This window comes from Pelophylax lessonae (assembly GCF_965119305.1).
Source record: "Pelophylax lessonae genome assembly, chromosome: 11".
NCBI lineage: Eukaryota > Metazoa > Chordata > Amphibia > Anura > Ranidae > Pelophylax > Pelophylax lessonae.
Genome location: NC_138778.1, coordinates 96,320,506 through 96,335,251, shown reverse-complemented (window position 1 = coordinate 96,335,251; position 14,746 = coordinate 96,320,506). Strand labels below are relative to the sequence as shown.

At 44.7% G+C, this 14,746-nt stretch overlaps 1 protein-coding gene across 4 annotated transcripts in view; it reads left to right on the top strand.

Annotated features, from left to right (window-relative positions):
* TRMT1L (tRNA methyltransferase 1L) overlaps positions 1-13,882 on the top strand; it is a 313,438-nt gene extending 299,556 nt beyond the window's left edge. For 3 of the 4 annotated variants that reach the window (XM_082272088.1, XM_082272087.1, XM_082272089.1), the window contains 2 exons: positions 1,657-1,783; positions 13,517-13,882. In XM_082272088.1, coding sequence (XP_082128214.1) covers positions 1,657-1,783; positions 13,517-13,748 — 359 coding nt within the window. In that variant the 3' untranslated portion in view covers positions 13,749-13,882. The remainder of the gene's footprint in view (positions 1-1,656; positions 1,784-13,516) is intronic. The other variant, XM_082272090.1, reaches the window with a different exon arrangement.
* Positions 13,883-14,746: the final 864 nt, after the last annotated feature.

Sequence of the window (14,746 nt, the reverse complement as noted above, 5' to 3'; positions counted from 1 at the left end):
CCACCAGCATTACCTGCCAGCAGTTCTTTTCAAAACATACCACCATAAAGTCGACTGCGCTCCAGACTGACCGACGCAAACCTGGAAAACCAGTTGCGAGTAGCATCATCATCAATACCAGCTAACATCACACACCTCACCAAAGAGAACCAGTTCCAGCCATTACACTAGGGGGTGAGTTAATTAAATGTTTGACCAAATATAACAGGCACATTTTTAAGTTGATCATTTTGTACGGCCCCCGAATGATTTTATAAATATCCAAATGGCCCTTGTCAGAAAAAAGGTTCCCCACCCCTGCTCTAAAGGGTCAGGTTCCTCCTTTCCCTGTGAGGGCACATTCTACTAGAGCCATGGGTGCCTCTTGGGCTTTTCGCCATCAGGCTTCTGTGGCTCAGGTGTGCAAGTGGCGACCTGGTAGTTTGTGCACACTTTTACAAAATTCTATAAGATTGACGTGATGGCCTCCTCGGATGCTTCCTTTGGCTGCAAAATTTTACACGCTGCGGTCTGTTGAAGGGACATGTTTGTCTCCTCTTGGGGTGAATTTTTGTTCTGGGGTTAGCTCCTGTTCAGCTTCTGTTGCCCTGTTGACTGAGTTTTTTTCTGGCCTGGTTGACACGCTGCCGTACTGTTGGTTGTGTCTCTTCCCACCCCCCACTATTAGGACATCCCAATAGTGAAGAAACTTGGAAGGGCTGCATCTGTCAGAGGACGTAAGAAAAAATAAAGTTTTTGTAAGAACTTACCGTAAAATTATTTTCTCTTGAGTCCTCTGACAGACGCAGCCCCCGCCCCTCTATCTTGGGGTTGGTTGTCTTCCTGTACTGCTTGCTACGAAACTGATTAGTAGCTCTGTGTCTGGGGGTAATGTCGAGAGGGACAACCCCTAAAGGTGTGTCTAGTGAAAGTTTTTTGATGAAGTTTCACTACCTACCCAGTAGTGAAGAAACTTGGAAGGGCTGCGTCTGTCAGAGGACTCAACAATTTTACGGTAAGTTCTTACAAAAATTCAATTTTTCTACAGTCAGATTGTATCGAGTGCCCATTTCTCTTGCTCTTCATCACAGCTGCTAAGCTCTGAACTTGAAAATGCAAAACCTACATCAAATTCCAAGTAACAAGATGCTGAATAAAGCATTATGTTTTTACCATTTCTGTGGTAAACAAGTAGGATTGTTAACCAGTGTCCTATGTTATCTGAGGTTTTCTAAAAATCCTGAGCGCTTTAGATCATAGTGATAGCAGAAATTTTATTATACAAATATATTTCATTTTGAATGTTCCCGCAGCTGTCAAAATACCTTAACAGTAACAGCATCCCATTAGCTGCTCTTGGGCTAGAGATTTTCCATCTGACTCTTTCAACTATTAGATCAAAGTTTGTCAAGACCGGTGGTGCCAATAGGGCCACCCATGGCTTAAAATTCAAGCTGTGTATGGTTTCTTCTTAAGATCTAAAAAAATATATTGTTAGGCTAATTAACTTAGTCATCCTAGTGTGGGTTTATATCTGTATGCGACTGGGAGGGTATGGTTGGTCATTTGTGTCTGATGTTCTCTTGTGGCTTATGACATCTTCCTCTGGAGCTTATGTACAATGTTTTTTGTGTGCGGTTGCCTGAACTTGAAGGGTTTTTTGTTATCTTTTTTTAGGTAAAAGAAAACGGCAGGACATGAACACAAATGTTCCTAAACGTCTAAAGAATGATACTCGAGCAGAACATCCTCCATTTTATTACAGCATTCACAGACATGCGATTGGTGGATTAAACATACCAAAGTAAGGTTAAAACTGAACTCCATGCAGATATAGAAGACTCAGTTATATAGCTCTGTAATCATCAATACATTATTAATGTACCGGAATTTGACCTGTATCCACCTCTTGTAGTGCACGTACAACAGAATTTGGGTGTGAGAGCCAAAATGAGTACAAAGATTAAAAAAATGTGCATGCTGTTCAGATCAGAAATCAGATGGACAGTGAGATTAGCTCTTCACTGTGCTGCTTCTTTTACAGTCCAGCCACAGGCGGGGCAGGTTCGGGGTGACCTTAACTCACAGAATGTGGATTGAATTATGCTGGGCATCTAGAAACAAAAAAAAAGTATTGTACTTCTGGACTGCAAGTGAATATTGCAACAAAAAACTGTTTTTATCTCATCATTATCTTAAAGTAGAACTATAGGCAAAATGTGTTTTTGTTTTGGTTTTTTTTTTTTGTTTTTTTTTTGGGATAGAGCAAGGGAGAGTTAAAACCTATGTCAGATTTTTTTTTTTTCTTATTTCACCATCTGTGTCCAATTGCGAAGATTTCTCTTCACTTCCTGTCCCATAGCCATTCAGGAAGTGAGAGGAACTGCCTGCAAAGTAAGGAAATTCCATGGGGACTTGCAGTTCACCAGAAAAAAATGTCCCCATTGGAAGATTTCCCTCTATTACTTTTCTGGGGACAACCCAAAATGTGGGATATTCTTTTACTTTTACATTCAGTGATAATGGTAAACAGGAAAAATAGAGAGGGTGAACCTCCTTAACAGGGGCACAGACTGCAAAAAAAACTGGTGTTCTAATCCCTTTCAACTCTATCCAAAACTAAAGTCTCTCTTACGTCCTCTGACAGTCGCCGCCCACTCATACAATCTGCACGTCTGGGTATTGGTCTTATCCACAGGAGTAAGCTAGGCAGATTTTGTTAGAAAACATTCACAAAACCTTTGTATAGACACACCTACAGGGGGCTGTCCCTCTGGTCCAATACCCCCATGTAGCTGCATTCCCAATTAAGTTTGTCTCTGCCTAGCATAGGAGTAGGCTGGCTTTTCCCTGGCTGGGGCTGCAGTCTCAGCCTTTTTTCTAATTATTATTTTTTCTCTCTGAGAAAGTGTTTTTCTTTCATAAGATAGCTTTTTCTTTGTTCCTGTGCTTAGTTTGTTGGGCTTCAGATGACTACAGCATTTGCGGAGCTGGGAATAGCACTGGTTGTCCTAGAGCCTTATGGAATCCCAGCCTGCCATTGAGCGTTAGCATGCTATGCGTACGCCCAGGCCTCGCAAACGACCATGTCCCTGTCCTCAGGGATGAGCCTGCGAAGTGGCTACTTCGCTGGGATGTCTCAACTGCGGTACGCCGCGTGTTGCTAGTGTCCTTTTCGGCTGACGGCACCACCACCCAGAGTGGGAGGCTTCCTGTCACAGAGCGGTACCCACGTTTTTCGCTGGAACGGTGAGTTCCCTACTACCCCTTTGTCTATGGCAATTGTCTGTCGGGGTGTGTATGTGGGCCCTCTGTTTTGTGGGCATGGCAGTTCAGTGTGGATCTGTAATGTCCCCCTCATGTCTGTCAGTGCGATCCCTGTGTGTCCCTTCCCGGTCTCTGTGGGGGCGCTGTGGTGGTTCTACCGCTATATGGGGCGTTGCGGGAGTCCCGGATAGCCCTGAGGTGCTTAGGCAACTATTTGGGGGTACAGACATGGTGTTTGGGAGCCGCAATCGGCGGGAAACCATTTTAGATGTGGGCAGGCTGTTTGGCCTCATTGTGAGGGCAGCAGCCATTTTCTGCAATGCTGTTGGCGCCATCTTTAGTGTGGGCACTATGTCCTTATGTGGACAGCGGCCATTTTCCCAGAGCTTTTCTCCATAGACTTGTATTGGCAACCATTTTTTTGTGGCTCAGGGCTGTGTTCTGCCTCTAGAGGCGTGAGGTCACTTCCTTTCTTCTCACATGCAAATCGAGCTGGCAGCGTGTGGCAAGTATAGATCACCTTTGGGGGGATTTTATGGTGTTTCCTGGCCTGCATTCCTGCTAGCATTCATTTTCCTTCAGTTTCTGGTAGCACAAGTCTGGTTCCTCATTGCGGTGCAGTTGTGGTGGGAACCGCGGAAATCGCCGATTTAAAGGGCCAGTGTCATTTAATTTGAGATTGCTCAATTAGCAAATTCCCCCCAGATCTGGTGGAGGGTTCAGGTACTCCTGAATCCTCTGCTATAGTCTCACTTACTGCTGCACTTGCGACTTTAGCGTCAAAAGTACATTTGTTGATGTCTGACCGGGCTTCTAAGAAAAGGCCTATGCCCTCTCAGTCTTCTGATTCAGAGCCAGATTTGGTTGTCACGGACAGTGCACCCCCTGAGGAGTCTCAGTCTTCTCAGTCGGATGTGGAGGAGGAGGAGGATTCCCCCTCCGGATCAGCAAGAGAACGCGCTGCAATGGCTGCGCTTATTAGCTCTGTGAAAGACACTTTAAATTTGGATGATGAGCCCCACCTTTGGGGTAAGCGGTCTTCTTTTGGGACCCGCAAAGCCCAGAAGTCGGGTCAGGTTTTTCCCTGTCCCGGGGAGTTTCACGAAACCGTGAATGACCAATGGTGCAATTTAAAATGTAATTTTGCGGTGTCCAAGAGATTTCAGTACCGTTATCCCTTTGCGGAACTGGTGAATTCTCGCTGGGCTGCGGCTCCTAAGGTGGACCACACTGTGTCCAGGTTGAATAAAGCCACTTTGATGCCCGCGGAGGATTCTCCGGTGTTTAAAGACCCGGCGGATAGGCGGGTGGAAACTTTTACCTGCCACATATACCTGGTAGCGGGTTCCTTACTGAAACCCGTGTTCGCTTCCGTAATGGTCTCTCAGGCTGTTGTGGAGTGGGCCACGGCGCTTAGGCACACTCTTATTGCTGACTCCACCCCTCCTGCTACTCTGGAGATGGTGGATCAAATTGGTCAGGCTGTTTTATACCTGTGTGACGCGGCCTTGGATGAGGCCCCTCTAGTCGCACGACTGTCTGAAGTCGCAGTTACGATTCGTTGCATTGTTTGGTCCAAGAAGACGGTGTCTGACATCCCTTATGCGGGGAGTCGTCGACTCAGTCCGCCTCGACCAGAAGGAGCGCCCTCACCCGTTTCAGGGGTGGGGGGACGTCTGCGCTGCTTTCCCAGACCTTGGCTGGCCAAGATTCAAGACAGGTGGGTTCAAGAACTCATTCGGTCAGGGAACAAGATCGAGTTTCGATCACGCTCAGCAGACAGATTCTTTCCCTCCAATCTTCATTTGACCCCCCAGATCATTTCCGAGATCTTCATCGGGCGGTTCAGGATCTCCTCGCCCAAGAGGTGATTGTCCCGGTTCCAAATCGGGACAGGTTTCGGGGTTTTTACTCAAATCTTTTCACAGTGCCCAGAAAGGAGGGCAAGGTGCGTCCGATTCTGGACTTGAAGTTTCTAAACCTCTTTGTGCGGGTTCAGAAGTTCCGCATGGAATCCCTCCGTTCGGTGGTAGCCTCCCTGAGCCCAGGAGATTTCCTGGCTTCCATCTACCTCAAGGATGCGTATCTACACATCCCCATATTCGAGGGTCATCAGAGGTATCTCCGATTCACAATCGCGGAGGAACACTATCAGTTTGTGGCATTACCTTTCGGTCTCGCTTTGGCTCCAAGGGTGTTTACCAAAGTGTTGGCTCCTGTTCTGGCCCTGTTTCGGGCGCAGGGAATTGCGATCTTGGGTTATCTGGACGATCTCCTGTTAAGATCGAGTGCCAGTCCGAGCCTGTTACGCGACCTGTTGACTACGGTTCAGACGCTCCAGGAGTTCGGGTGGACCATCAACGTTCAGAAGTCGACTTTGTCCCCTTCTGTTCGACTTCCCTACTTGGGGATGGTCCTGGATTCCGCCCAAGCCAAAGTTTTTCTGCCGGCGGACAAGCTCCGGACTCTACAGGACGAGGTCAGGTCCCTCAGGGACAACGAATCCTCGTCGCTCAGGACCTGCATGCGGTCCCTGGGATTGATGGTGTCGTCTTTCGAGACGATACCATTCGCAAAGTTCCACACACAATCTCTTCAAGCGGAGATCCTGGCCAGATGGGACAGGCATCCTCTTTCCTTGGAAAGGAGGATATCCTTGAGTCGCCAAGCCAGAGAGGATCTTCTGTGGTGGCTCCAGTCTCCGGCTCTGACGGAGGGAAAACCCTTCCGGCCGTTGTTGTGGACGGTGGTCACCACGAACGCAAGCCTGTCGGGCTGGGGTGGCGTTCTGGGCACTCTGTCTGCCCAGGGCACTTGGTCGGAGGAGGAATCCTCCCTGCCAATAAACATCTTGGAGCTGCGAGCGATCAGACTGTGCTTCCTCCGTTGCTCGGATCATCTTCGTGGCCGCCCTGTGCGGGTGCAGACGGACAACGCCACTGCTGTGGCTTACATCAATCACCAAGGGGGCACCAGGAGTGCCCGGGCGGCCCAGGAAGTGACCAAGATTCTGTCTTGGGCCGAGACGCACGTCCCGGCGATTTCGGCAGTTCACATTCCAGGTGTGGAGAATTGGCAGGCCGATTACCTGAGCCGCCAGACCCTGGACCAGGGGGAATGGTCCCTACACCCGGAGGTGTTTCAGATGCTGTGTGCGCGATATGGGCTCCCCGGATGTGGATCTGTTCGCGTCCCGGCTAAACAGCAAGGTGGGAAGGTTCGTGGCAAGAACGCGCGATCCTCCGGCAGACGCCTCGGATGCGCTGGTGGTACCTTGGAATCAGTATCGTCTGATTTATGCCTTCCCCCCGATTCAGTTGTTGTCCAGGTTCCTTCACAGGTTGGTCTCAGAACCGAAGTTGGTCATTCTGGTGGCCCCGGACAGGCAGCACCGGTCTTGGTACGCGGACATCATGCAACTGGTAGTCGAACCTCCATGGCGGCTCCCGTTGCGAGACGATCTACGGTCTCATGGGCCGATCTTCCATCCTGCTTTACAGTCACTGGCTTTAATGGCGTGGCTGTTAAAAGCCAGGTCCTGAGAGATCGGGGCGGCGGTCATTCCTACCCTGCTCAAGGCTTGGAAGGCCTCGTCCGGTAAAATCTATTACCGTACCTGGAAGACTTATTTTGCCTGGTGTGAATCCAGGGGCGTCCATCCTCGCTCTTTTTCGGTGGCGAGGGTGTTGGCCTTCCTGCAATCTGGTGTGGACCAGCGTCTTGCGCTGACCACGATTAAGGGTCAGTTGTCTGCACTAGCAATCCTTTTCCAGCGCCCCCTTGGCGTCAAACTCTTTGATACGCACCTTTATTCAATGGGTGCGTCATTTGGCGCCTCCCCGGAGGGCGCCTTTACCTCCTTGGGACTTGAATTTGATCCTGTCTGTTTTGCAACGTCCTCCCTTTGAGAACATCAGGGAGATTACTCTGCCTATGATGTCACGGAAGGTTGCGTTTTTGGTGGCGAGTGTCGGAGTTGGCGGCCCTGTCTTGCCGCTCCCCTTACCTGGTTGTTCATAGGGATAAGGTGGTCTTGCGAACCTAACCAAGCGTTCCGTCCTAAGGTGGTTTCCGAGTTTCACCTTAACGAGGATATTGTCTTGCCTTCGCTATGTGCGAATCCTAAGGAGTTTGCCTTGCATTCCTTGGATGTAGTCCGGGTGATTAGGGTTTACCGGTCGTCTACTGAATCCTTCAGGAAGTCGGATTCCCTTTTTTTCCTTCCAGAGGGCCCTCGGAAGGGTATGGCTGCATCTGCGGCAACCATTTCAAAATGGATCAGACAGACGATTGTACAGGCCTATTCTATTAGGGAACGGGTGCCGCCCTTCCCTGTCAAAGCGCACTCTACCAGAGCAGTGAGTGCGTCCTGGACCTTCCGGCATTAAGCTTCGGTGGCCCAGGTGTGCAAGGCGGCGACTTGGTCGTCCGTGCACACATTTTCCAAATTTTACAAACTTGACATTATGACATCGGCAGATGCCTCCTTTGGCCACAAAGTCTTGTGCGCGGCCGTGCCTTGAGGGGGACATGGCGTTTGCCTGTCTGTTAGGGTTGTTTCCCCCTTTGTTTGATTTGCTTTCCTGGGTTTGTTGCTCCTGTTGAGCTTTCTTGTTACCCAGAGTTTACCTTTCTGGTTCAGATAAGGTTCCTTTCTTTGACCTGGGTGCTGCGTTGCCTTGTGATGGTTGCGCTTCACACCCCTCATGTCTACACTGCTTTGGGACATCCCATTGGTGAAGACTATATGAGGGTTGGCGACTGTCAGAGGACGTAAGAGAAAACAGAATTTTTGTAAAACCTTACCGTAAAATTCCTTTCTCTGAGTCCTTGGACAGTCGCCACCCCCGCCCCTCTTTTGGGGTTTTTGGACTATTTACTGCTTGCTACCAAACTGAGTTGGGAATGCTGATAGCAGGGGGGTATTGGACCAGTGGGACAGCCCCTACAGGTGTGTCTATGCAAATTGTTTTGTTTTTAACAAGTCTTATGCCTAGCTTGCTCCTATGGGTAAGAGGTCAATACCCATTGGTGAAAACTATATGAGGGGCGGCGACTGTCGAGGACTCAGAGAAAGGAATTTTACGGTAAGATTTTACAAAAATTCAGTTTTCTTCCTCCAACATTTTAGCATCAAGCATTTGTTGCTCAGCTTCTTAAGGCCATCGCCTGATCTAGGTTACACTAGGTGAATATCCAGGCCTCTGCAGATGCAGCTTTCTGCTGCAAGTTTTTTTTTCAGTATCACTCTGTGGTGGGTTCTTGACCCTTATCAGATTGGTTGGGTCAATTGTCATGGTTCTGTTGTTTGTTGCCCACCTTTCTGATTCATTGCTTTTGGAGGGCTCAAGGTCTATGAATATACAGCCTGCATCCTGTGCTGTACTTTACTTACCTGTAAATATCCTAGAATATAGTACAGGACAAAGTCCACCATCCCATTTGTTCCAGTGTTAATCAGCATTGATTGCTATAAAACAGGGGTCTCAGGGTTATGCTTAGGGCAGGGCATATCCAAAAGCCTTTTTGGAGTAAAATCACCTAAAGGTAGCAGTCTATAACCCAGGGTTATATCCTTTGAATATCCTTTGTCTTGTACTGCACTCCAAGATATATAATTAACAGATAAGTCGTCATTCTTTATATATATATTTTTTTTTTTTTTATAGAACTGTTTTTAGGGCAGATGTAAATCAATATTAGGCTATAAGGCTTTATTTCCTGTTATACCAAAGAAGCTTTAATCAGAGCATGGTTCCATCAAATGAGCATGTGTGTTTTTATATAGGACTGCAGTACACCAACAGATTGGATCAATTGTGGTTGTTTATGGCAATTTGTACGATTTCTACATTTGCAGTTTGTTTTATTTAATGTATTATAAATTATAGAATTTATTTTTGGCATGAAGAAACCCACTGGGTGTAATGCAATATTGTATTGGGTACATATATGATATGGCATTATAAGGCAAGGATAGGTCCAGGTTGATATAAGTTAAGAAATATTGTCGCTCAGGATGAATATAACGTGTGATTTAAAAGGAACAGTGCCTTGAAAAAGTATTCATACGCCGTGAAATTTTCCACATTTTGTCATGTTACAACCAAAAACTTAAATCTATTTTATTGGGATTTTATGTGATAAACCAACACAAAGTGGCACACAATTGTGAAGTGGAAAAATGTTGATAATTGGTTGTCAAAATTTTTTACAAATAGATTTCTGAAAAGTGTGGTGTGCATTTGTATTCAGCCCCTTTTACTCAGGTACCCCTTACTACAATCTAGTGGAAGCGGTTGCTGTCAGGAGTCAACTTATTAGTAAATAGTCGACCTGTGTGTAATTTAATCTCAATGTAAGTACAGCTGCTCTGTGAATCCCTCAGAGGTTTGTTAGAGAACCTTAGTGAACAAACTGCATCATAAAGGCCAAGAAAACATACCAGACAGGTCCAGGATAAAGTTGTGTAGAAGTATAAAGCAGGGTTAGGTTATAAAAAAAATATTCCAAGCTTTGAACATCTCACGGAGCACTGTTCAATCCATCACCTGAAAATGTAAAGAGTATGGCACAACTGCAAACCTACCAAGACATGGCTGTCCACCTAAACTGACAGGCCAGGCAAGGAGAGCATTAATTAGAGAAGCGGCCAAGAGCCCCATGGTAACTCTAGAGGAGCTGCAGAGATCCACAGCTCAGGTGGGAGAATCTGTCCATGGGACAACTATTAGTCAACACTCCACAAATCTGGCCTCTATGGAAAAGTAGCAAGAAGAAAGCCATTGTTAAACGAAATCCAGTTTGCGAGTAGCCATGTGGGGGACACATGTAGAAGGTGCTCTGGTCAGATGAGACCGAAATTGAACTTTTTTTGCTTAAAAGCAAAACGCTATGTGTGGCGGAAAACTAAGTGCACATCACCGGGAACACACCATCCCCACCCTGAAACATCGTGGTGGCAGCATCATGTTGTGGGGATGCTTTTCTTCAGCAAAGACAGGGAAGCTGGTCAGAGTTGATGGAAAGGTGGATGGAGCCAAATACAGTAAAACCTTGGTTTGAGAGTAACTTGGTTTGAGAGCGCTTTGCAAGACGAGCAAATTTTTAAAAAAAAATTTGACTTGATATACAAGCGATGTCTTGATATGCAAGTAGCGTCATGTCACAACTGGGTATAAAAGAAAAGAGAGGCGCCTCTAAGTGTAGCAATATTGTTACATTTAATGACGGTTCAATATTTAGCAGCTCACATGGTTGATGATTAAAACAGGCACATCTAAGTATGCAGGCATCCGGGCTAAAGCTTTCCACATAGACCATCCTCTGCACTGCCATCTTCATCACACCCTTTCACGCTGCACTCCAAAGTCTCGCTTTCAGATCACTCTACTGCAGAGTAGTCTTCCCAATCACAATTGCAGACTGACATCGGTGAGAGCCAGTGGTTCAGAAGATGGTCTATGTGGACAGCTTTACCCCATATGCCTGCATACTTAGATGTGCCTCTTTAATCATCAACCATGTGAGTTTCTAAATGTTGTACCTTCATTAAATGTCCCCATACTGCTACACTTAGAGGCACGTCTCTTCTCTTTTATACTCTTTAGCTCCTGCTGGATTTTGCTTCTAATCCCCTTGTGGAGGCTGCCATTTGTGGATGGACATTTTATGATGACCCAACCTATCACATTGCTATAATCTTTGTATATGGACTATAAACTGAAAGACTTATAAATAGTTGTGGAACGGATCATCTGAGTTTCCATTATTTCTTATGGGAAAATTTGCTTTGATATAAGAGTGCTTTGGATTACAAGCATGTTTCTGGAACGAATTATGCTCGCAATCCAAGATTTTACTGTACAGGGCAATCTTAGAAGAAAACCTTTGAGACTGGGACGAAGGTTCACCTTCCAGCAGGACAACAACCCCAAACATACAGCCAGAACTACAATGGAATGGTTTAGATCAAACAGATTCTTGTGTTAGAATGGCCTAGTCAGTCCAGACCTGAATCCATTTGAGAATCTGTGGCAAGACTTGAAAAATGCTGACAGCAATGATTTACACTAGATTGTAGTAAGGGGTACCTGAGTAAAAGGGGGCTGAATACAAATGCACGGCACACTTTTCAGAAATCTATTTGTAAAAAAAAATGTGAAAACCATTTATCATTTTCACAGTTCCATAGTTAGTCAGGTTGAAAAAAAGTCCATCTAGCTCAACCAATAAAAAAAAAAAAATCCCATATACACAATCCAATAACCGCAGTTGATCCAGAGGAAGGTGAAAAAACCCCAGCAAACCCAGCAGTTTACTACAGCAGGGGAAAATAAATTCCTTCCTGATCCCCCGAGAGGCAATCGGATATTCCCTGGATCAACTTTACCTATAAATATTAGTACCCATTTATGTTCTGTACACTGAGGAAAGAATCAAGGGCTTTTTTAAAGCAATCTAGTGAGCTAGCCAGAACCACCTCTGGAGGGAGTCTATTCCACGTTTTCACAGCTCTTACGGTGCAGAAACCCTTCTGTATTTGGAGACTAAATCTGTTTTCCTCTAGATGTAAGGAGTGTCTCCTTGTCCTCTGTGTTGACCTTAAAGTGAATAACTCAACACCATGTTCACTATATGGACCCCTTATGTATTTATACATGTTGATCATTTCCCCTTTCCATTTCACAATTATGTGCCACTTTGTGTTGGTCTATCACATAAAATTCCAATAAAATACATTTACGTTTTTGGTTGTAACATGACAAAATGTGGAAAATTTAAAGGAGTATGAATACTTTTTTCAAGGCACTGTATATGGTGGAAAGAATGCATTTATCAGTTGTCATTTTAAATAAGGTGGTGCATTATTTAAATAGTTTAAATGCATTTATATGTCAGGTGATTATTACAATTTTTTTTTGTTTCTGAGCTTTGGTCCTTCGGTTTTTAAGTTCTTCTAAAACGTCCTGCGTTTAATTTGGTCTTCATTCTTCTGGGTTGAGTGGTGCTAAGCATCATTCAACTTCGGTAACTGAGTGCTGGGGTTGGCACTGAAGAGGTGAACATTGCAGCCAGAGTGCTTTTTCTTTTTTTTTCAAACTTTCAGGGACTATTGAAAAAATAAAAAATGTAATTTAGCCTAGAGTTGGGCTTTAACCACTTAAGCCCCGGAAGATTTTACCCCCTTCCTGACCAGGGCCTATTTTGCGATTCGGCACTGGTTGACTTTAACGGACAATTGCGCGGTCGTGCGACGCTGTACCCAAATTAAATTGACGTCCTTTTTTTCCCACAAACAGAGCTTTCTTTTGGTGGTATTTGATCACCTGTGCGATTTTTTGATCATGCGCTATAAACAAAAAAAGAGCGACTATTTTGCAAAAATAACAATATTTTTCACATTTTTTATATATGAAATTCCCCCAAAAAAATGTAAAAATCTAATTTTTTTAACATTTTAGGCCAATTTGTTTTCTGCTACATGTTTGGAAAAAAAAAATTGCAAAAAGCGTATTTTGATTGGTTTGCGCAAAAGTTATTGCATTTACTAACTAAGGGAAAGATTTTTGTCATTTTTATTGTTTTTTTTAACGAGTAATGGTGGCGATCTGCAATCTTTTTTATTGCGGGACTGCGACATTGGGGCGGACAGATCGGACCCTTGATTGACATTTTTGACACTTTTGAGGTTACCAGTGACATTACTACAGTAATCAGTGCTATACATATGCACTGTTACTGTAAAAATGAAACTGGCAGTGAAGGGGTTAACTTTATTTGAGAGGGAGGCGTTGTGTGTCCCTAGGGGCGTGTTTCTTACTGTGATTGGATGTGGCTAGTGGTGTAACAGCACAGATCAACGGTCCTACATAGCAGGACCGTATGATCTGTGCTGTTACACTGGGGAGAATGACAGGCGGCTTTGTTTACATTAGCCGCCTGCCTTTCTCCCTCTGTAACCGACTATCGCGAGTGACCGGCAGACATCGGGTCCACCGGTCACTCGTGCGGGGGGGGGTCCGTGACCGAGCAGGAGCGCGCCTCCAGCGGCGCGCGCTCGCTCCCTAGACCCTCACAGGCTAGCAACGTAGACCTACGTCGCTTTGCCTGTGAGGGGCTGACTGCTGACGTAAATCGTCGTTAGGCAGTCGGCAAGTGGTTAAGCAAAGGTACTTCTAAGTCAAAAATTCTCAGCTCCCGTTATTGTAAGAAAAGCCCTGTTAAAGATTATTTTAAGGCTAAATAAAATCTTATTTTCCTATTGCAGATTAAATAAAATATTGCAGTATCTCTCAGAAGCTGGATTTCTGGTGAGCCGGACCCATTTTGATCCAACAGGAATCCGAACAAATGCTACATTGGCAACACTTAAAGCAATTCTTGAGAAGAACAGCTCTCACTCCCACACTTCACAGTCCAGTAGCTGCAAAGATACCTCAGAGACAATAACAGAAGAATTACACACTGAAGAGATGGCCTCTGCGTCCGATGTCAAATAGCATCCACATCTTTGAATGAGGAAACAATCCTTTATCCTTGTAGAATGTTTTCACACATAAGACTACGTGATGCAACTTTCATACTTTCTCTTATTGCTGGTTTTCATTTAGACCAGCCTGTTGACCAACAAAGCTAATAATAAATAGCTGTTTAAAAATAAGGTCAATTGCTTCATTTTCTAAAACATTGTGTGTGTGCTAGAAAAAGATCATTGGGTACAAGGCAACAATTCAGCACTAGAATATTCATTATATTAGGAGTTGACCTCTAGGAATCATCTGGAGAAATGACATTGGTGTAGTAGTAATGTAAGCTCTACTAAGTTCAGTCAAATCGCTAGATTTTGAGCAATTCTGTTGTATATAACATTTTTGCTCACTATGAGATAAACATTTGATAAATTTGTGCCTTAAAATAACCCCTGCAGTATTTAGTTTTAAAAGTAGAAAGAAAAAAAAAATAACAGCTGTATTAAATATTTTTGTGATATCGAACACTTTAATTTAGTACATTTTAACGCCATTTTTTTTTTTCAAAGGCTAACACCGGACCAGAAGGAGATTATTCTGTGAATGCGGATGCACAGAAACATTGTGACACTAAGAACGTTTTAGTTAACTATGAATACCCACGCTATATGTTGAAAGTAAAAGACTCTTTCTGTTTTTAGTTAGCTGCTGTTATACTGTGTTCTATTGAACATCAGATAGTAAAAAAAAAAACAAGTTAAAAGCGCTGCCTATATATCACGTATAATATAAGTGCAAAACTACCATATATAAGTCCACAAAACAAGTGTCCATGTGATTGTGATCATAGTGCTTCAAAGAAAAAAAGCGCTTCCACAAAGGAACATTCCTCTGAGGAAAAATCTAACATGGATTCACACCTCACTCACCGGATGGAGTTGACGTGCTTTTAGCAAGCAAGTCAAAAAGACTTGTGTGTAGAAGAACAGAAATAAATAGCTGTCAGTTCTTTCACAAATATTCCTTCA